The 21,817-nt window shown below is 43.3% G+C and overlaps 1 protein-coding gene and 1 pseudogene across 1 annotated transcript; both read left to right on the top strand.

The window, feature by feature from the left end:
* Positions 1-13,903: 13,903 nt before the first annotated feature.
* Positions 13,904-14,710, top strand: LOC123457438 (annotated as a pseudogene).
* A 3,120-nt stretch (positions 14,711-17,830) lies between these two features.
* Positions 17,831-19,228, top strand: LOC123457434 (solute carrier family 25 member 36). The gene is made up of 2 exons (XM_045141348.1): positions 17,831-18,288; positions 18,392-19,228. The coding sequence occupies exons 1-2, from the start codon at positions 17,904-17,906 to the stop codon at positions 18,940-18,942; spliced, it is 936 nt and encodes a 311-aa protein (XP_044997283.1). The 5' UTR covers positions 17,831-17,903; the 3' UTR covers positions 18,943-19,228.
* The last annotated feature ends 2,589 nt before the right edge of the window (positions 19,229-21,817 follow it).

Here is a 21,817-nt window from a genome sequence, read left to right as displayed (position 1 = left end):
AGAAAAATGGTAGAAGTCTAGCAGGCTAATGTACAGCCAAATTGTTTAACTTGTTGTGAAAAGTTATCAGAGTTTAGAGTTAATGAGCCCCAGTATTACTGGCAGAATTATTTTAGTTTGAACCATCTTCCCAGACCCCTGAGTATAACTGTAGGAAAATTATAACTAATTTTTGAAGAAAAAAAAAGGCAGACAGAATGATAAAGCATGCACTACATAAGAGGACTATTATATCTAAAGTTGTAAATTCTAAACAGCATGGCTGTAAGAATGAAGACAGTCAGTTATAAGCAGGCTGCAAGAAGAGTTTTTTTTTTTTTGTCATATAAAGGCTTTGTTTAGGTAAAGTAAGTCTGGGCAAACAGTTTTATAAGAAATATAATAAGCCGGGCATGGTGGCGCATGCCTTTAATCCCAGCACTCGGGAGGCAGAGGTAGGAGGTTGCCATGAGTTTAAGGCCACCCTGAGATAACAGAGTTAATTCCAGGTTAGCCTGGACCAGAGTGAGACCCTACCTCGAAAAACCAAAAAAAAGAAAAAAAAAAGAAATATAATAATGTAAGATGCTGATAAAGAATAGGAGATAGAAATTAGCTAGGCAGCTGAAGTACCTTGGCTAGAAGCTGGATATGTCCTTGAACTTGACAAGAGGTTAAGCAGCTATTACTAGGTACCTTAACATGGCATAGGATCTGATCTTTTCCTTAACTATTTTTCCCTAAAAAACTGACAGGAGGATACACATACATAAGATTACTAGGTCCCTGAACACATGGCATAGTGTCTGTTTTTTTGGTATCCTTTCAAACTAGACAAGGATGTAAATAAGATTACAAGGTGCCTGAACATACGGCATAACACCTGTTTTGTTTTGTTTTTTTTTTTTTTCCACTAAAGGAGTTTTCCCTTTCCATAAAGCCCCAATCACAGTCACTAGGTGGGTTCTTCCCATTTTTGGGGCCCCCCTCTTATTTAATAAGAGGTTTTTTTTCTGTTAAGCTCTATAATAAAATCTTGTACCTTCAAAAAAAAATAGAAGAAAGAAAAAGCAAACAAGGAAATACTGGAGGGACAAATATACAGGAACAGGGAGAGCCAGAGATACAGGGTAGTTCATGTGCCCCCTGGGAAAGATTAGGGTCTATGCCTCATTCCTCTGCCCCTGAATATCCAAAGTCTTCCCTCCAACCTCTGTCCATCAGTGAAAATGATTCAACTCCAGCTGTAGCTCTGTTCACAGGGAAAGTCAGGAAAGCCCCATCAGGGAGAAGATGCTTCTGCCCCACCTCCCCTGCTCCTGTGCTTCTGAATCATGTCCCAAGCCAACTGGACTGTTCTCCAACAGCCACACATTCCCAGATGTGGCATGGGAAGTGAGAGGGCAGAGGGAGTCAATTTAACCCAAATCCCAGTGCCTGGTCTTGAGCTCTAACTGTGGCCTACTGGCGTGTCTTACTAAGTCTCCTTGTCTACCAGAGTCTTCCCACCTGGCTCCAGTGCTCTGATTTCACAAGACCTAACTTCCTATGAATTTTCCCACTTCCAGTTTTGAGCAAGCAGCCTGAGCTTGGAAATGGGACAAAATCCATCAAAACAACTCTAGTAGTAACCACAAATTCCAAATACTTTTACTGGTAATATGACCTCTCTAGTACCTTTAATATTGTTGCTATATGTTGTATTTATCTCCATAGTTAACAATGCACAATTCACCTAATTGTTCAGGTGCTTTTGGGTATCATTTTACATGCAACTGTATGTCCTTGCAAACATTTTTCTTGGAGGTGGAGCCTTGCTGTAGTAAGTGGGTCACTGGAAGGTGGACCTTGGGGTTTTATAGGCCAGCCTCACTTCCTGTTTACCCTCTGCTTCCTGACTATGACTGCAATGTGAGCAGCCCTGCTCCTGCTGCCGCCATTGCTGCCAGGTTTTCTCCTTCATGTTGGAACTGTAAGTCACAATAAACCCTTTCCTTCCTTAAGTTGTTTCCTGTCAAAAATTTGGTTACAGCTATTATTAGAGATATTGATATATCAGTCAATAAAAAACTTATTACAAACTGGCATAGTGGCATATGCCTTTAATCTCAGCATTCTGGAGGCAGAGGTAGGTAGGTAGTGAGTTTGAAGTCACCCTGAAACTACATAGTTAGTTTCACATCAGCCTGGCTTGGAGTAAGATTCTATCTCAAAATCCCCCCTCCCCCAAATTTATTATATTCTAATCTTACCTTCGTACCTTTCTGAAGAATGGGCATTTGGAAAGAGCTATATGATTTTTTTTTTTTTTTTTTTTTGGTTTTTTGAGGTAGGGTCTCACTCTAGCCCAGGCTGACCTGGAATTCACTATATAGTCTCAGGGTGGCCTCAAACTCACGGCAATCCTCCTACCTCTGCCTCCCAAGTGCTGGGATTAAAGGCATGCGCTACCACGCCCAGCTCGAGCTATATGATTTTAAGCTTAACCATAGTTTCAACTCCGTGTCTAATGTCACATCTGGGCTAATATACAAGCTAAAAACAATTATAAATATTTTAATGTGGAAATCTAGATATTTTTTGTCATAGCATTGCAAATTTTAGAGTGAACTTAGAAATCATGTTAATGACAACAATCCTAATATTGTAAGGTTCAGGAGTGACCATGGAGAGCCCTCTGAGGCAAAAATGGAAATTTTTATCCAGGAAAAAGCATGAGCTTCCAGGACTGACTCTCAAGAGCAGAGCAGTCAGCTTGGGGTTACAGATAGTGGGCTTTATAGGCTCTTCAGTTGGGGAAGGGTGAGGAAGGGAAGGGATTTCTTTGTTGGGGCAGTAAATCTCTGTTCTTTACATCAGCCATAGGGTGAGAACAGAAGTGACCTGGTGAGGGATAAGGTGGCAGTAAATCTAGACCTGGGGCATTGTTAATGGCTGGGCAATTTCTTGAGGAATGTGGATGATCCACTTCCTTATACCTCTCTGTCACCATCCTATTGTCTTTGGTGACTCCCTTTTGGGAATCCCATCTTGACCTAACATTCCAGCCTTTTGTTAATGACAAGGGGCCATGGTCCTTTCTTCTGTAGTGTCTTTATGCTGACTGTATGGAGCAAGGAGCTCTTATGGGAGAGGCTGGGTAATGTGGTCAGTGGGTCTCCCCTCAGGGCAGGTGATGAAGAGCTGGTTCCTTTGTGGCTAAAGGCTGGTAGGAAATAGAGGAGGGACAGGTCAGTAAATGTTGGTTGAATCTTAGGTGAGTGAATTTGTCCACCTGATTTTGGATACATCTCAGAAGACAGAGGCCCAGGGCAAGTATCAAGAGTAGTCCAGATATAGGCCCTAAGAGTAGGAAAAGCCAGGGCCAAACTGTACTAAAGATGTTCCATGACTCAGAGGGAATTGGTGTTCATATATGAAGCTGGCCAGCCAGATTTTTTAGGTTTTTTTTTTTAATTTTGACCTCTACCTTGCTAATGTAAATGGTAACAGCATTCCTTATTCAGAAAAAGGCAGGTCTCTCCTTTGTCTGCTGTCAAGAGGTCTAGGGCTCAGCAGCTCTGTAGCATGACTGAGGCCAGAGAAGTAAGTTGTTTTTGTGGCAGTAGCACAGCCTCAGTGGATCCCTGGACTGCAATGCTCAGTTCTGTAGAAAGCCTTTCATCGGAGATTAAGGTGTGGCTCAGGCCTCATGCAGCCATTCCTATGGCAGCTATAAAGGCTGCCAGGATTACCCCTACCACTACAGGCAAGTGGACACCTTTTTTGTAATGATGAGCCTGCTTAGGAAGAAGAACTGCCAGTTCTCCCTCTGTATACATGGTGAGGCTAGGTACAAGAGTGACTGGGATGCAAGGGCTCAAGTATGTTCTTGGATACATGCAAGTATACAGCATGGAGTCACACCAAAAATAAATTCCCTTTGGTAAGGTGTGGTTTGTAACAATAGATTTATTCTTGAAAGATCCTGACCAGCGTTGAAGAGATGTCCTTATGCAAGCAATCAAGGCAGTTTGGAATAGAGAGTGGGATAGGAGCTTGGAGAGAGGACACCAGAAGCAGGGAGTGTCTGAAGCAGAGGTAACATTTTATAGAGGGACTGCAGTAATGAGGGAGTGCTCAAGGGAAGCACACAGGAAGCAGGCAGTGTGATTGGTAAGATTGAGTTGATTGAGGAGGGACAGAGAAGAATTAAGGATGGACATCCAGAGATGTCTTAGCGGTTAAGGTGATTGCTTATAAAGCCTAAGAACCCAGGTTCAATCCCCTAGTACCCACATAAGCCATATATGCACAAGGTGGCACATGTGTCTGGAGTTCATTTGCAAGGATGGACATCCAGGGGGTGGTGGAGAAGCTTAGATCATACAAGTCTTTCTGGAGCTTGCCATGAGCCTTTTTGATGTCCACAACTCTCTGGATATGGGCATTTTGGGCAGTCTTTGGGACATTTTGAGTGGATCTAAATATTTCTATTCTGCCCCCACAGCAAGATCCCATGGAGTATTGGGTTGCCACCCCTACCATTCCATCAGCCCACTTTTAGTCCCATGGGTCTGTGATGGGAAAAGTTGTGAGTGCCCCCTGAGATTTGAGCTGTGGTGGTTGGATGCCATAGGAATTAGTCAGATGACAATAGTGGTACTGACAGAATGGAGAGATCGATAGTGAACACCCTCCAACAAAGCCAGTGTAGCATGCTGTTATGACTTGGTCCTTAGCAGAGCAGAGGCTTCTTTCATACCACCCCTGTATTCAGCTGGCTTTAGGGCAACCTCTATTATACAGAAGGTGAGGGAGATTGGCTCCACACACCCTGTGAGAGGACAGAAGGAAGAATTAAGGAGCTTGTTATCCTTGTCAACAGCTATGACATCAAAACACCAGATACAAGGGAGAGATGAGAACTCAGAGGTGAGATAGAGGGCTTGGTGCAAGGGAGAGGAGGCAGAGGGGCATTAGTGTTAAGAAGAACATTCTTGGGCTGGAGAGATGGCTTAGTGGTTAAGTGCGTGCCTGTGAAGCCTAAGGACCCCGGTTTGAGGCTTGATTCCCCAGGACCCACATTAGCCAGATGCACAAGGGGGTGCACGCATCTGGAGTTTGTTTGCAGTGGCTGGAGGCCCTGGTGTGCCCATTCTCTCCCTCTCTCTCTCTCTCTCTCTCTCTCTCTCTCTCTCTCTCTCTCTCTCTTTCTCTCTCCTTCCCTCCCTCTCTCTCTGTCTGTTGGTCTCAAATAAATTTAAAAAAATAAATAAATAAAATTTTTTAAAAAAGAAGAACATTCTTGCATTGGGGGAAGAGTGGGAACACAAGAGAGCTTAAGTTTAAGAGGGCCCTTTGGGGCAGTGGTGTACTTATTTCTGGATGAGGTAGGGTGGGACAGAGGAGGCTTGCCTATCTTTAGCTGTGATAGGTGGATCCAAGTGGGGATACACTGAAGCTTTGCAGCCATGGGAATGGTTAGAATCACCAGATGAGGCCAGTCCAGAGCGGCTTGAGACCCTGTGGGCAAGACTTGATCTCCAGGGTTAAGTGAGAGTGTTGTGGCTCCCTCTGGTGATTGGGGAAGAAGGTGGTCAGCATGTTCTTGTAGATTTTGCATAAAGGTGAAGGTTGGTAAGTACCCATGGAGAGGTGTTTCTGGTAGTGGGGGGAGGTTGTTTAACAGGAAGGGGTGCCCATACATGAGTCCAAAAGGACTAAGGAAGGAAGGGGCCCGAGGAGTAGCTCTGATTCGGGCTGAAGCAAGTGGGACAAGCTGGGTCCAGGACAGGTCAAGTTCAAAAGTCAGTTTAGACAGGTGAGTTTTGAGAATAGCATTTGCTCTTTGCTCTACTTTGCCTGAGGACTGAGGCCTATATCGAATATGAAGTTTCCAATCTATTTCCAGGGCTCTGGATACTTTCTGGGTTACCTTGGAAATGAAGGCTGGTCTGTTGTCTGATTAAATGGTAAGGCAAAGGCCCAAATCGGACAGAATAGATCAAAAAATGTGAGAGGCAACTGTGTTTGCCGTTTCTCCTGTTGTAGGAAAAGCTTCAACCCACCCTAAGAAAGTATCCACCATAGTGAGAAGGTGTTAAGTTTGTGTGTGTGTGTGTGTGTGTGTGTGTGTGTGTGTGTGTGTGTGTAGGCATGTGAGAAAAATCTATCTGCCAATCCACCCCAGGAAGTGAGCCCCTGTGTTGGTGGAGTTTGAAAGAGGGAGGGGGATGGACTCCCCTTTATGAAGAAGCCTTGGTGCACAGTGAGCAAGCCTGTGTTACAAAGGAGATTAGAGAGGAGAGGCAAGGATGGAAAAGGTGCTGGGTCAGGAATCTTTATAGAGGGCAGGCTCCCACATGAAATAGATTACGTAGGTGGGTCAGGATGGTAGTAGCTTGGAGATCAGGCAACCAGTAGAGATCCCCCAGGAGTAGCCTGCCTTGTGGTCCTGGGGTGGCACCAAGTTTTGTTAGAGTTTGGTACTGTTCTGGGGTGTATGAAGGAGTAAAGGAGGTAGGGGCAAGGAAAAAGGCTGAAGCTGAATATGTACTGTGGAGACTGGATTCCCTGGCAACTCTGTCTGCAAAAGAGTTTCCTTGGCCACATGTGAAGTTAGAGCCTGATGTCCCCATACAGTGAATGGCTGCTGCCTTTGTAGGAAGATAGGAGGCATGTAGTAGTTTAAGGATAAGGGGTCTATTAGTAATGGGTGTTCCTTTAGTTAAGAGGAAGCCTCTCTCCTTCCACATAGCAGGATGGTGATGTAGAATACCGAAAGCATATTTAGAGTCAGTATAGATGTTAACTGTCTTGCCTTATGCCGAGGTTAGGGCTCTTACCAGCTCAGCTTTTTGGGATGTACTCCCCTTAGGCAATGGGCCAGTCTCCATTATCTGGTCACATGAGACAATAGCATACCCTGCTATGTGAGAGCCCTATGAGTTAGTGGAGGACCTTCCATCTACATACCAGGTGTGATCAGGGTTGGGGAGAGGAGATAGAAAGATTCTAGTATTACGGTAGGTGAGCTCCTCTAGGGTCTCTAAACAGAAATGTTTAAGTTGTTTGGGTAGAGGCAGGAGGGTAGTGGGGTTAAGTGTGAGACAAGAGTCAAGTGTGATGTCAGGGTTATCAAGGAACAGTTGAAATTTAGATGGGGTCAGAGTAAATAGGCAAGAGTCGGAAAGTAGATCTTTAAGTCTGTGCGGGGAGAGGACAGTGAGTTGTTGTCCAAAAGTGAATTTCTGTGCCTCTTGGGCCAGAAGAGCAGCTGCAGTAGGAGCGCATAGGCATGGTTGCCAGCCCCGGAGGTTTCTAGTTGGTTAGAGAGACAGGCCACAGGAGCAAAGGATGAGCCCTGCATTTTACCTAAAAGTAGCATTGCCATACCCCTTTTGTTCTGTGGAATAAAGAAGAAAAGGCTGTTGAAGGTCTGGTAGTACAAGGGATGGAGCTTTTAAAAGGGCATCACACAGGCAAGAGAAGGCAGCATCTGTCTCTGACTTACCGTCTAGGGGCTATGAGGGTTTCCCTTAGCCTTGTCATAAACAGGCTTTGCCAAGAGGGCAAAGTTTAGAATCCATATTCTAAGGAGCCCAGTGAAGCCAAGAAAGGAGAGAATTTCTTCCTTAGAAGTAGGGGGGAAAGAGAGATCAAAGATGTTGTTTGCAATCTAAGGCAAATTTTCATGAGGTGGGGGTGAGAAGAAAGCCCAGGTACCTGACCTGGGTTAAGGAAAGTTGAGCCTTTTGCAGGGAAACACGATATCCCTTAGAGCCAAGAAAGTTAAGAAGTTTGTTGGTATGTAGCTTAGATAGAGAAAGAGAAGGTTAAAAGAGCAAAAGATCATCTACATATTGTAAAAGTGTGCTGGGCAACAGATCCAGGGACAAAAGGTCAGTGTAGAGAGCTTGACCAAATAGGTGGGGGCTGTCTCTACAACCATGGGGAAGGACAGTCCAGGTGAGTTGAGAAGCATTATGAGTATCAGGGTTCAACCAGGTGAAAGTGAAGAGATCGTAAGAATCATAGTGGAGGGGGATGGAGAAGAAGGCATCTTTGAGGTCAAGAATTGAAAAATAAGTAGTGGAGGAGGAGATGTGAGGAAGGAGATTATAGGGGCTTGGGACTACTGGATGAATGGGCATAATGGCAGCATTGACTCAGCGCAGGTCTTGCACTAAGCAGTAGGCCCCATCAGGTTTAATAACAGGCAGGATTGGAGTATTTCAAGGGGAATGAGTGGGGCGAAGAAGTCCAGCTTGGAGCAGGTGAGAAAAAATAGGTTTGAGACCTTGGCTATGTTTAAGTGAGATTGGGTATTGAGGGTGGCAGGAAAAGGACATGGGGTCTTTGAGTCTGATGAGGATAGGTGTTTGATGAGAGGCTAGTGCTGGTGAGGAAGTGTCCCACACCCTGGGATTAACTTTGGAGACAGGAGGGGAAAGCCTGTAAGGGAGGGGGTTGGTGTGAGGAGAAGACAGGGTGTGGGTGGTAAGTTAGAGAGAGAGAGAGTTTTTGCATAAGAGCTTGACCTAGGAGAGGAAGAGGACAAAGAGGATGTTACAAGAAATGAATGGGATGGGGGGGGGGCGTCTCAGATTACACAGAGTAAGGGGAGGGGGTGACGTGTGGGGAGTGGGATAGACTCTCAATACCTGACAAGGAGATCTGAGAGGAAAAAGTTTTACCAGAGTAAAATTGCAGGACTGACCAACTGGAGCCCGTATCAATCAGAAAAGACAGTTCCCCTCCCAGTGTCCATCAAGTCCGCGATGAGGACAGGGCCCTGGTGGAGGGCATGGGCTGTGGCAGGTTTTTGCCCAGTGGCCAGTGTGGCCACACTTTAAGCAGGATCCTGGGGATGAGTGTTGTGGCCCCATTGTCTTCTTTGAAGGAGGCCTCAGGGCCACAGCCAGGAGCTGGAAATGCTGCCTGTCTCTGGCCACTCTCTCAGTCCATTCCTGGTCCTCTCTGTTGTTAAAAACTTTAACTGCCAGGTCAAGAAGATCTCCCTGAGGGGTCTGAGGGCCCTTTTCTAAGCATTTAAGGTTTTGTCCTGATGTCATGGGTAGACTGGGATAGGAAATGGGTACTGAGAACAATCATGCCCTCTAGGGAAACAGGGTTGAGGTGAGTGTATTGGGTGAGTACCTCAGTTAGGTATCCCAGAAACTCATTTGGATTTTCATTAGGCCTCTGGGTAAGCATCCAGTGTTTGTCAAAATTGACAAACTTATGGGATGTCTTTTGGAGGCCAGCCAAGAGGCAGAGAATCATTCTTTCATGGGCCACCCTACCTGGGTAGTTAGCAGGAGTGTGGTATTCCCAGTCAGGGTCCTCTCTGGGGACAGCAAGTGTCCCCACTGGGAGAGTGTTATCAGTTAAATGAGCCTCATCAGCATGAGCCTGAGCAGCCACCAAGAGTGAGAGTGGAGGAAAGAACTACAAAGCCATCAGGAGTGAGAGTGGAGGAAAGAGCTACAAAGGGATCATGCAAGGTTGGTCCTAGGCCTGGGTGAGGTACTGAAATACTTTGGTGTAGCAAGTTGGACTAGTGGAGAAAAACCTTAGACGTCTTTCAATCTGTGATAAATCAGACATGGAAAAAGGAACATGAACATGAATAATTCCTTCTGCACCAACAATCTCATACAAAGGGTACATACCATCCCTGTGAAAATGAGTATGGTGGGCAGGAGGAGATAGAGAAGGAGAGGATCTGGGAGATGGTGTGGGGGGGTATCATGGAGAGGGAGCATGGGGTAGATGAAGGGAGGGAGGAAGGGTATGGGCACCAGGCAGGGGTCAGAAGGGGTGGAGGGAGCTGGAGGAGCCAGAGGGGCTGTTGGAGGTAGATCATCTATGGTATCCGGGGCGAAAGCAGAGGGTGAGGAGGAGTATGGGGGAGGGGTTGAATTAAAGTGCATTTCTGAGATTTTGGCCAGAAGGACCTGGTGAGAAGAACAGGTAGAACAGAGAGAAGACTGTGCACTCAGAGTTAAAAATGCTTAGATATAGGGTATTTCAGACCATTTTCCTGTACATTGGCAGAAGTTTTCTAAATTGGTGAGAATTTGGAAATCAAAAGTACCATTCTCAGCCCATTTGCACCAGTTGTCCTGCATACATTGTGGCCAGGCAGAGTTGCAGAGAAAGATTAGACGATGAGGTTTCATGTCCAAAAGTCATGGAGGTTTTAGGTTCTTAAGAAGACAGGCTGGAGGGGTGGTAGAAAGTGGCATGGAGGTTTTATTCCCCATGGAGGTATGAGAGTATAATGAAAGGGCTGGTGAAAGGAAACAGAAAAAGAGCAAGACAAAATGGGTGTGGGGGGGAGAAATCATAGTTTAAACTGGGTTTACACAGGATACTAATATGACCCCCTGGCCCATTAGGGTGAATGGGGCCTGCACCTCCCACATGGACAGAGGCCATACAGGTCACAACTGTTGCTTTTTACCCTGTTAGTGGGCAAGGAGGGCACCTGTACTCCTGATGGAAAAAGCTACTGGCAATGAAAGAGGAGACCTCAGGAGTGAGAGGAAGGAACCAGGGCTTAAGGTAAGTTTACACAGAACACCAATATGACACCCTGGCCCATTAGGGTGAAAAGGGCCTGCACCTTCCACGTGGGAAGAGGCCATACAGGTCTATTAGTTTACAACTATTAGTTTTTTAGCCTGTTAGTGGGTGAGGAGGGCAACTGTGCTCCAGATGGCAAAAACCAATGGCTCTGGAAGATGAAATCAGCTGGCAGTGGAAGATGAGAGCTTAAGAGGGAAAGGAAGAGGGAGAGAAGGGAGGGAGAACCAAAGGGCACCCCTTAGGGTATGGTAGACGAGAGAGCAATAGACCTGAGGTTTGGAGAGTGCATCTTTCTCAAAACCTGGGGTTGGGTCCTAGAGGCAGAGGTATGTAGCCTGGCATGCCAGAACAGCTTCTATGAGGAGGGGTGAACCCTGAGGTCAGGCAAACCTGAGAGGGACACTTACTGAGAAGGGAGGAGACAGGAAGGGAAGAGCAATGAGGCTGAAAATCATGGTGGGTGTGACAGCCTGTATCAGACAGAGATGACCCAATGCCTTCAGAGGGTCGAGTGGCAGCTTGGTGGTCTAGTCAGGTGAAAGGTAAGTCTGGCCACCCAGGAAGGCAACCAGGAGCCTCCCCATCTGAGTCAGGTACCAGATGTAAGGTTCAGGAGTGACCAAGATCACAGAGAGTACTCTGAGAAAAAGATGGAAATTTTTATTTCGGAAGAAAACATGAGCTGTCAAGACTGACTCTGAAGAGCAGAGCATCAGCTTGGGGTTAACAGATAGTGGGCTTTATAGGTTCTTCAGTTGGGGGAAGGTGAGGAAGGGAAGGAATTTCTTTGTTGGGGCAGTAAATCTCTGTTCTTTACATTAGCCATAGGGTGAGACAAGCAGTGACCCGGTGAGAGATAAGGGGGTAGTGAATCTAGACCTAGGGCATTGTTAATGGCTGGGAAATTCCTTGAGGAATGTGGATGACCTACTTCCTTGTATCTCTCTGTCACCATCCTGTTGTCTTTGGTGACTCTTTTTTGGGAATATCATCTTTACCTAACAAATATGCTACACAAGAGTATTCATGTCATGCAAGAAATTTTGAAAGGTTTATCAGTTACAGTTTTTCCTAAGTTTTAAGTACAAAAAGTATATTTATCACTACAAAGGCTTTGAAAAACTTAAAAATAAAGAACCAGGTAAAAGCTAGTTATGGTGGTACATGATTGCAACTCTAGCCTTCAAGAGGTAGAGGAAGGGGTTGGAGAGATGGCTTAGCAGTTAAGCGCTTGCCTGTGAAGCCTAAGGACCCCAGTTCAAGGCTCGGTTCCCCAGGTCCCACGTTAGCCAGATGCACAAGGGGGTGCAAGCGTCTGGAGTTCGTTTGCAGAGGCTGGAAGCCCTGGCGTGCCCATTCTCTCTCTCCCTTTATCTGTCTTTCTCTCTGTGTCTGTCGCTCTCAAATAAATTTAAAAAAAAATTAAGAAAAAAAAAGAGGTAGAGGAAGGAAGAGCAAATGTTCAGGTCTGGGCCAACCTGATCTACATTGCTAGACTTTGTCTCAAAAAACCAAGTGGTGACAGTGAAGAGTTCTGCCAGTCAAATCTGCAACAATTGAATATCAAAAGTACAGGAATTGAGAGATTACAAAGTGGTTAAAGTGCTTGCTTGTAGAGTCCCCTACCACCGCCAAGGAACTCGAAATGTATTGCCACTTTGTGCATTTGGCTTTACATGGGTAATGGGGAATGAAACCCAGGCTGTCAGGGAGTGCCTTTAACCACTGAGAAATCTCTCCAGCCCCTTATTTTCTAAAGTTTTATAAAATAGATCAAAGCATTAAAAGCAAAAAACTACTGAAACCCAAAATAGAACAGAAAAATTAAAATAGCTCATAATTCCATGAAGCTTCCTTTTTCCTCTTTCTATTACAGAACTGTGGTTTCTTATTAGTCACTTCATTGTGAAGAGTAGTCACTTTCTGAGGTTGTCTCACTCTAGCACTGGCTGACCTGGAATGCATTACAATCATCATACTGTAGGCAAACAAATATTGGGATTGAACATGTGGCCCACCATACCCAGTTATTTAACTGTAATTACAGATGTATTTTTTCTATAAGTTTGACACTTTTTATTTTATTTATGAGAAAGAGTGAATGAGCAAGCGAGAGGGTGACAGACAGAGAACTGGTGTGCTGGGGCCTCTATCCACTGCAATCAAACTCCAGAAACATGTGCCATCTTGTGTGCATGCATCACCATGTGCATCTGGCTTATGTGGCTTCTGGGGAGCTGAACCTGTGTACTTAGCCTTCACAGGCAAGAATTTTAACTTATAAGAAATATGTCCTGCTGGGAAGCAGACTAACCAAATTATACCGTACTTCTGTCTTCTCTACTAAACTACAAGCTTCCTAACATTTAAAATTATTAATTATTTTAATGTTTACAGCAGTTTTGGATCATACACTCTATCACTGAGCACAATTCCAATCCAAAAGTATAATTCATGTTTTTGTGCATTTATGGTTGTGTGGGTAAACGTGTGTGTTCATAGATGTGGAAGCCAGAGGACCACATGAGTGTTATTCTTTAGGAATTTATTTTTTATTGGCTTTGTTTTGTTTGTGTGTATGGTGTACATGCATTATTGTAAGTATACTTTTAATGTGTGGGTACAGTTGTGTGTGTAGTTATGCATGCGTATATGTCCATTTACCTACAGAGGCCAAAAGTCAACATTTGGTGCTTTCCTAAGACAATCTCCATCATATTATTTGAGTGATGTTCTTCTGCTGAATGTAGAGCTAATGCATTTAGATATGCTAGTTAGCCAGGGTCCCACAGTGATAACCTTTCTTTCTGACCCAGTGATGGGACACTCAATCATGCCTAGCATTTTACACGAGGCATGGATATCTTTACTCAGACCAACATGCTTATATGGCAAGCATTTTTATTCCTTAGCTATCTTACCAGAATTTTTTTTTAAGATGATAAGGTCTGTTAATTTACGTGTGGTGTGTGTGCATGTGAGTGTGTGTGTGTGTGTGTATGATGCAAATATGTTTGCACAAATGTTTCTGTGTGTGTGGGTATGCAAGAGCCATGTCATGCATGTGGAGGTTAAAGGACAAATTGCAGATGTTAGTCCTTGCCTTCACCTAGTATGAGGCAGGATCTCCTGTTTTTGTTATTGTTCCCCACTATATTGGCAAGGTTACATAGTTTGAGAACTTCCAGAAGATCCTCTTGTCTCTGTGTCCATTCTCTCCATTAGCATGCACTGTAGGAGAGAAGCCCATTACAGTTGTCACCATTTAAATGAGGTCTGGGGTCCACCTGGAAGGGGTAGTGGACTGTGCCCACTCTGGGTGGCGGTGGGGCGATGGCCACAGTTGATTATGCAAGATTCCCACAAGAGTAACACTTCCAAGACTGCACCTCAGCCTGGTTCAGCAGTTCAGGGAGCTCATATTTCTCGTATTGCCCAGCAGGTTTCATCTTTATCAGAAAGTGAGGAGTCTCAGGACTCATCTGAGAGCACAGGCTCCTCACAGAAAGCTTACAAGATCCTAGCACTGCGCCCTTCTTACAGAAAAATTTTGAAAGACCTCTCTTCTGAAGAACCACGAAGCAGAAAAGGAGACGGAGAAAATCCTGGAGTTTCTGCTGTTACTTCCATGTCTGTTCCAACTCCCATCTATCAGACCAGCAGCTGACAGTACATTGCCATTGCCCCAAATGAAGCCTTGCAGTTGGCCAGTCCAGGCACAAATGGAGTACAGGGACTGCAGACCTTATCCATGACAAATTCAGGCAATCCTCAGCAAGGTACGATTCTCCAGTATGCACAGACCTCTGACGGACAGCAAATACTTGTGCCCAGCAACCAGGTGGTTGTGCAAAGTGCATCAGGAGATGTGCAGACATAGCAGATCCGCACCACACCATCAGCCACTTCGCTGCCACAAGCTGTGGTGATGACGTCGCCTGTCACTCACCTCTCAGGCAACTAAGACAGAGGACCCCAATTGAAAAGAGAAATAAGACTAATGAAAAACAGAGAGGCTGCTCAAGAATGTCAAAGAAAGAAGAAAGAGTATGTTAAATGCCTGGAAAATCGAGTTGCAGTCCTGGAAAATCAAAATAAAACTCTCATAGAAGAGTTAAAAACTTTGAAGGATCTTCATTCTCATAAAAGCGTTTGAGTGGCCAAAAATTAGATGGATTTCTTTTTAGTAGAATTTTATTAAAGTGAAGCTAATTTTTGTTTAGGCTTTTGCAATGCAAAGGTAAATAAATGTCTTTATGCAAAAGACCTGGTCAAAGGATGACCTGGTCACAGGGTGAAGTGGCAAATGGCCTTAAGAAGCTACTGGCACAACTGACGGCTTTGTAAACAAGAAACATCCTCAAGAAGCAAGAAGTGAACTTCAGCAACTCAAGTTTTCTAAGTCAATCTAAAAATGGTATAGAAGGTAAAATTTAGTAATTTGAATTTGTAAATCAATCTACCCTGTAAGTTCACATTTCTTACTATTTTTTGGGATTGGCCTTTTTCAGTTATATGAGTATTTTATTTATACCAATAAATTTTAAATTACAAATGTAAAAGAAAACTTGATACATTACTAAATAATTATGTGGTCTGATTGTGTATACCTGTTGTATTGTGAAGTTTTTTAGATAAGTTTTTAAAAGTAAGTTTGCTGAACTGGAGAGGATTTTTAACAATGAGTTAACTGTTTATAAGGTCTTTTCCTAAAAGGCTTGCTAGGTACATGAATGAAGTGGGATGATTTTGTAGCATTTGTTTTTTATCAGAAAAATGGAAAAAGAACTGTTTTAAAGTTTGATACTTTTAAATAGTTTTTTTTTTTTTTTGCCTACTCTGGTAAAGGTGATTTTTACAAATACATACTGATTTGGTTTCTTGATTCTATATCCTAAATGCTATTGAATACCCATTATTTTGTGCTTTAATAGAATGAAGTGTTTACAAAAGCTCTGAAAATATTTTTTAATAAAACCTTCTGAAAATGCATACCAAAGCTTTCCAAGAGAATTTTACAATCATCTTCATGTAAGAGCTGTCAGGTTCTGAGATAGAGAAGTTAGTTGAGGAAGTTTTATGTTAGAGACTATTTTGTAATGTAGCAAATGATACCTTTATAAGAAGAGTGACTTACCAATATATTTCTATAGCTAATCTTTATAAATTCTAATGCTGAGTTTTAATGATTTTTTAAAAATATTTTATGTAATTTGTTTAGTGAAAATCTGCACCTCATCCTTTTTATATTATGAGAAAGTTATTAGATTGGCTAATATTTGAAATTATAAGTTTTATATTGAAATCCAAAGTTCAAAATGTCAGTTACACAAGTGCTAAACTCTGTTTTCTAATTTGTATACACCTTGAAACTATACTGCAAAACTGTTATGCTTGTTTCATATTGTAGTCTGTGAAATTAAAGAATATTTGATAAAAATATAAAAAAATGAGGCCTGGGGATGTGAACTCAGGTATTTACACTTCAGTTGTTAGTGCTTTATCCACTGAGATGTCTCTCAACATCCTTAAAATTGGATCTTTCCATGGCTGGGAATTCACCAAATAAGTTGGACTGGCTGGCCAGCAAGACCCAGGAATGCATCTGTATATTTCCAGCCATGGGATTACAAGTGTGTGTCTCAAATGTGTGTAATGTTCTTAAATCCTCTGTTGCCATAAAATAATTTTTGAGTCTCTTAGACACAATTTGCAAATCAACAGTGCATTACGCATAGCAAGTGTAAAGTAGCTATATGAGAAATGCTAGTAGGTTGGGCTGGGATGTAACTCATAATGCTAGCCTAGCATGTCTAAGACCCTGGATTTAATCACAGTGGAGCAAAAAGGAAAGAAATAGGATGGAAGAAGAAAAAGGAGACACAAGGAAGACTTCCATATTTGCACGTTTTTGAAATTTCCTTCCTGCCATCTCTATTCCTGCCCTCCACCCCACTTTTTAGGTGTTCCCTTCTTCCACCCACTGTGAACCATTTCACTCTCCTAGGTGCCCCACAAAAGGCCCACTTCTCAGAGTCCTCTATTTCTTAAAATGACACATAGGAAGTAACACATACCTGAGAGCAGGGGTGTGGGCTTCTGTAAGAGGCACAATAATTGAAAGACATTTTTAACAAATATTTTAAGCATGGCATTAAGAGAAATACATGGACGGGGCCAAACAATAAAGATAGGTATTGGCTTCTCAAGAGAGTCTCAGTTATGTATCATCACAGTCAAGCATACATACCACTTTGGTGGCTTTCGATTACATCACAATGAGTTGCTAAGACACTGTTTCCCTCTTCGGTCTTTTGGATATATGAGGTCATTAAAGACTGGCTCAAGCAGTGCTGTGGTAATTTGAATATATGTCCCCAACAGACTCAAGTGTTTTATGGTCTCTACCAGCCTTGGTGGAGGAGGTGACACCAGGGACAGATCCTGGAATCCATCCTTAAAGTGTCACTGTGTGCAGATCTGATTTTCAGGCCAAAGATATCCAGAGAGGTCAGAGCTTCGCCTAGTCCCCTGCTGTTTTGCTACTTGTCTGTGCTTTCTTGTGGTGCTGGTTGTTTGGTTGTTTCTCTCTGCTTGGATCTGTGAAAGGGGCCAGCCTCTGCCTTCATTATGGAACTTCCCCTGTATCTATGAGCTTCAAATAAAGCCCTTCCTCCCATAAACTATGTCTGTTTGGAGATTCATCCCAGCAACATGAACCTGACTAAACAGGCACCGTGAATGGAATTTTAACAAGATAAGGTAAAAACCAGGAACCACTAGGATTTTACAAGTGCATAGGAGATGTCTTTGACAATAAATGATGTTCCTGGCAAGATTCCTAGACAATTATAGGCCTACAGTTGGAAAGGGAAAACTTGATTTAACAAATGTAATTGTGTTGGAATTTGTAATTCTTACTTCACAAGAGATTGTAACCAGACTCCTGCTAAGGGCTTCCTATCACTTCCCATGACCCTGTGCCATCCCCAGTCTTTCTTTCCTCTCTCATATGGGGTCAGCATGCTCAGGAGAAGTAGCAGCAGTCCTAACTCTGCTCTCTTCTGCACCCTGGGTCGCAGATGCACGTTCTTAAGGAAGCTCCACCACCAAAACTCACTGAGTGATCCTTGCTTCTCCACATACTGTTTCATATCTGCCAAAGGCCAGCTTGGAACTAGTGTTTAAAAAATTGCGTGTGTGGGCGCGGCGCGAACGCCGCCGAGGGGAGGGTGCGCAGCCGGTTGCCGTCTGCAGCCGCGTCTGCCCCGAGCGCCGACGCTGCTGGCCGTGGCGGCTAGCTGGACCCGCGCCCCGCCTCAGCGCCCGGGGGTCATGCAGCAGAGAGGATGAGCCAGAGGGACACGCTGGTGCATCTGTTTGCCGGGGGATGCGGTGGCACAGTGGGAGCTATCCTGACATGTCCACTGGAGGTTGTGAAAACACGACTGCAGTCATCATCTGTGACGCTCTACATCTCTGAAGTTCAGCTGAACACCATGGCTGGAGCCAGTGTTAACCGAGTGGTATCTCCTGGTCCTCTCCACTGCCTAAAAGTGATCCTGGAAAAAGAGGGGCCTCGCTCTTTGTTTAGAGGATTGGGCCCCAATTTAGTAGGGGTGGCCCCTTCTAGAGCCATATACTTTGCTGCTTACTCAAACTGCAAGGACAAGTTGAATGGTATTTTTGATCCTGAGTCTACCCAGGTACACATGATTTCAGCTGCCATGGCAGGCATTTACTGTACATTTCTCCCGAGAAAAGAGTGAGATCGTGTCATCTCATGCTCCCCATCCGCAGGTCACTTCCTGTAGAAATATGGACTAACTTAAACCTCGTTTTACTGCCATCACTGCCACCAACCCCATTTGGCTCATTAAGACTCGGTTACAGCTCGATGCAAGGAACCGTGGGGAAAAGCAAATGGGTGCTTTTGAATGTGTTCGTAAAGTATATCAAGCAGATGGACTGAGAGGGTTTTACAGGGGCATGTCTGCTTCATATGCCGGCATATCGGAGACTGTTATCCACTTTGTTATTTATGAAAGCATAAAGCAGAAACTCCTGGAAAGGAAGACTGCTTCTGTGATAGACAGTGACGAAGAGTCTGTGAGGGAAGCATCCGACTTTGTGAGAATGATGTTAGCTGCTGCCACCTCAAAGACTTGTGCCACAACTGTAGCATATCCACATGAAGTTGTAAGAACAAGACTACGTGAAGAAGGAACAAAATACAGATCATTTTTTCAGACACTGTCTTTGATTGTTCAAGAAGAGGGCTATGGGTCTCTCTACCGTGGTCTAACAACTCACCTGGTGAGACAGATTCCAAATACAGCCATTATGATGGCCACCTATGAATTGGTGGTCTACCTACTCAATGGATAGCACATGGGCTGCTGTGCTACTGCAAGGGAAGACCAAAAGATCACAGAGGACCATGGAATGTCAGAGCCAGCATGGTGGACAGAAGAAAAGTAGCTTGGGAACATGCTTCAGTGAAGTTTGGTTGTAGGAATAAGGTGACTGTACCACATTACCTAGGTTTTCAGTAATGTGAGCAAGCTCTGGGCGACCTCTAAGGAAATGCTTTAAGAAGCATTCCTTTCTCAAAATTGCCATTTTCTCTACCATGTTGACCAGATGTGGTTGTATTTTATTAATTTATGGCATTCAGAATACAGTGTTTATTCCATGAGCATTTTTCAGTCTTTTAAATGAAGCCATCCGTGGCTATATACTGTACTGTAATTATCCAAAGATAATATTGACAGTTAAAATTTCTATCACCTGGCTTTTCCTGTAATATACTATAAAATAATAGCAATGGTAATATCCTTGGTATATTTTCCCATTTTCTTGGGAGAACCTGGCACAATATTTTAAATTTAACTACATGGTATAAGTAGTCACTGTTTTTGACAACCAGTTGTTGCAGTGTGTCTAAATACCTGTATATTTTCAACATTAAAATGTTTTGGTTTCCTCAACTAACAAGTCTTAATGTGGACTTTTAACATACCAAATACACATTGTTAAGAATTTGAGTCTATAAAATAAACTAGTAAAATGCTGATGGTTGGCCTTTCGGTGACTTGAACATGTCCCTCATAGTCTTCTCTACTTTATGATAATAAGTGAATGCAATTTTGTTTACTAGCTATGAAACTTGATTATCGTATTTCTCATAACTATGTATCATTTACTTAAAGTGGAAAAATCTGCTTTGAGTTATTTCCAGATCTGTGTAGATTACACTTATTTTGTAGAGAAAGTGGTAATTTTCAGTTTTGCCCTTAACAGTGTCTTCTAAAAGTGACATTAATATCTAGGAAATGTTAACATAGAAGAAGGGCCCTCTGCTATCTGATTCAGCAAATCTTAGTTGACTTAGTGTCAGTAAATGAATAAGCTGCATTTGACAAGTGTATTTGTCCTGATTTCCTAAATGGTATCTGCTGTCACCAGCAAACATCTGCCCTCTTACATTGCCCCATCTATGATAGAAAGTCAGGCCAACGTCCTATGTTTTGTTTGGCCTTTCTATCCTGTTTGCCTTTGCAGGTGCCATTTTTACTGCCTAGTACAGTGCCATTTGCTTTGTGACGAGCCATAGGTTGTAGTCCCTCATCTTACTGATCAGCACCCACAAATGAAGAAAGGTAGGAGAACCAGCAGTAAGGAGCATCTTATTACTTGGTTGTAGCCAGGTCATAACAAGTGTCCTTCAAGCGTGAACTGTATTCTTCTGTTTGCATTTAACAAAGAACACTTACATTGACCTTCAGTGCTTTTTTTTCTGCTTCCTCAATTATGTGTATGTGTACTGGAAGGAAAAGAGTTTTTAAGAGTTGTAGAATTTATTTGTAAAGCAGCAGCTAAACAGGACAGTGAAGTCTTTTTCTGTCCTGCCATCTACCCTGTCCCCGCACACAAATTTTGCATAGTTTACTTTATGACAGAGATGATCCCAAAAAGAAAACCACATATAAAAACTATAAAGTTTGCCTCTAAAATATTTCTTTGGGAATTTTCTGAAATCAATTCTAATGTTCAAAAAGACATGCCTTGTCAGTATTGGGCCTTTTTTAAAACTGTGATTTATATCATTTGACATTTTGAATTTTTCTTACCAAGAGGTAGTGTTGACCTTGGCATGTAGTTTTGTTTGTATTTTTGTTACAGAGTCGTCTCAGAAAATTGTGTTGAACTTCTGTAGGCTTAAGGAGGAGCTGCTGGAGGTCTCCCCCTCATAGAGCAGCAGCTGGAACTCTGCCTTCTGGGGCCCAGACACACTTTCCTAAATTTGAAAGTTTGAATTGCAGAATTGCCAACCCTGTGGTAGTGGGATACCATGCAGTCCTTTAAGTTCCTGGAAGAAAGAAACCACCACTTGGGGGGAAGCACCCCTAAACGTCCTATGTTTTGTTTGGCCTTTTGAGTTTTTGAAGCCGGGTCTCTCATAGCCCAGGATGACCATGAACTCCTGCCTCTGCCTGCTGGGTGGTGGGATTACAGATGCACCCCTCCACACCCATCCAAACCCCTGTATTGAGTCTCATCATGTAACCTGACGAGACTAGAAGGGCCCATATTGGTTGGGAAGTTAAACCATGCTAGAATCGGTAGGTCATTTAACCTGTCTACAAACCCTGATGCTGCTGAGCAGTAGCGTTATGTTAAGACAAGCTCGGTTTGGGGTGTTCAAAATGATGTTTACTCTTTACTGAAGTCTAAATATTTCGGCCTTTATAGGTTTTCTTTTTAATCATCAAGAAATAGTGATTTAAATTTAAAGAATTCAAGTGGTAAAAGTGAATCTATTCCTTCCACTTCCAAGAATTCTCTTTGTGCCTCTTGTTTACACATCTCTGTCCAAACTGTTCGGAGTGTGGGGACCCCAGTGGGCTGACCATGCAATCAGCTGTTGTATCCTCTGATGTTGATCATGACTTTTAACATTCCTAAGACAGATGGTTCTGATTTAAATAAAAAGGAATTTTAATGGCAAAAAAAAAAAATTGCGTGTGTGTGTGTGTGTGTGTGTGTGCGCGCGCGCGTGCGTGTGTGTGTAATGGTATGCTAGGGATTCTTGCACAAACACTTCTATCACTTTTTGTACCTGGCTTATTTTGGGGTGGCTTGGAAATTGAACTTAACCCACGAGACTTTGCAAGCCTTTAATTTCGGATTCATCTTCCCATCTATTGAAACAGTGCTTTTGGAGCCATTTTCTTTTACTTATTTTTTTATCAAAAACTTC

The sequence above is a fragment of the Jaculus jaculus genome, unplaced genomic scaffold (genome assembly GCF_020740685.1).
Source record: "Jaculus jaculus isolate mJacJac1 unplaced genomic scaffold, mJacJac1.mat.Y.cur mat_scaffold_48_1_805434_arrow_ctg1, whole genome shotgun sequence".
Lineage (NCBI taxonomy): Eukaryota > Metazoa > Chordata > Mammalia > Rodentia > Dipodidae > Jaculus > Jaculus jaculus.
The sequence above is the reverse complement of the archived record's forward strand: the minus strand, read 5'-3'. Positions and strand labels throughout refer to the sequence as shown.

Coding starts and splice junctions, on each gene's coding strand:
- LOC123457434 (XM_045141348.1), top strand. CDS start 17,904: ATGAGCCAGAGGGACACGCTGGTGCATCTGTTTGCCGGGGGATGCGGT. Junction 18,289..18,391: donor GATTTCAGCTGCCATGGCAG/GCATTTACTGTA, acceptor AACTTAAACCTC/GTTTTACTGCCATCACTGCC.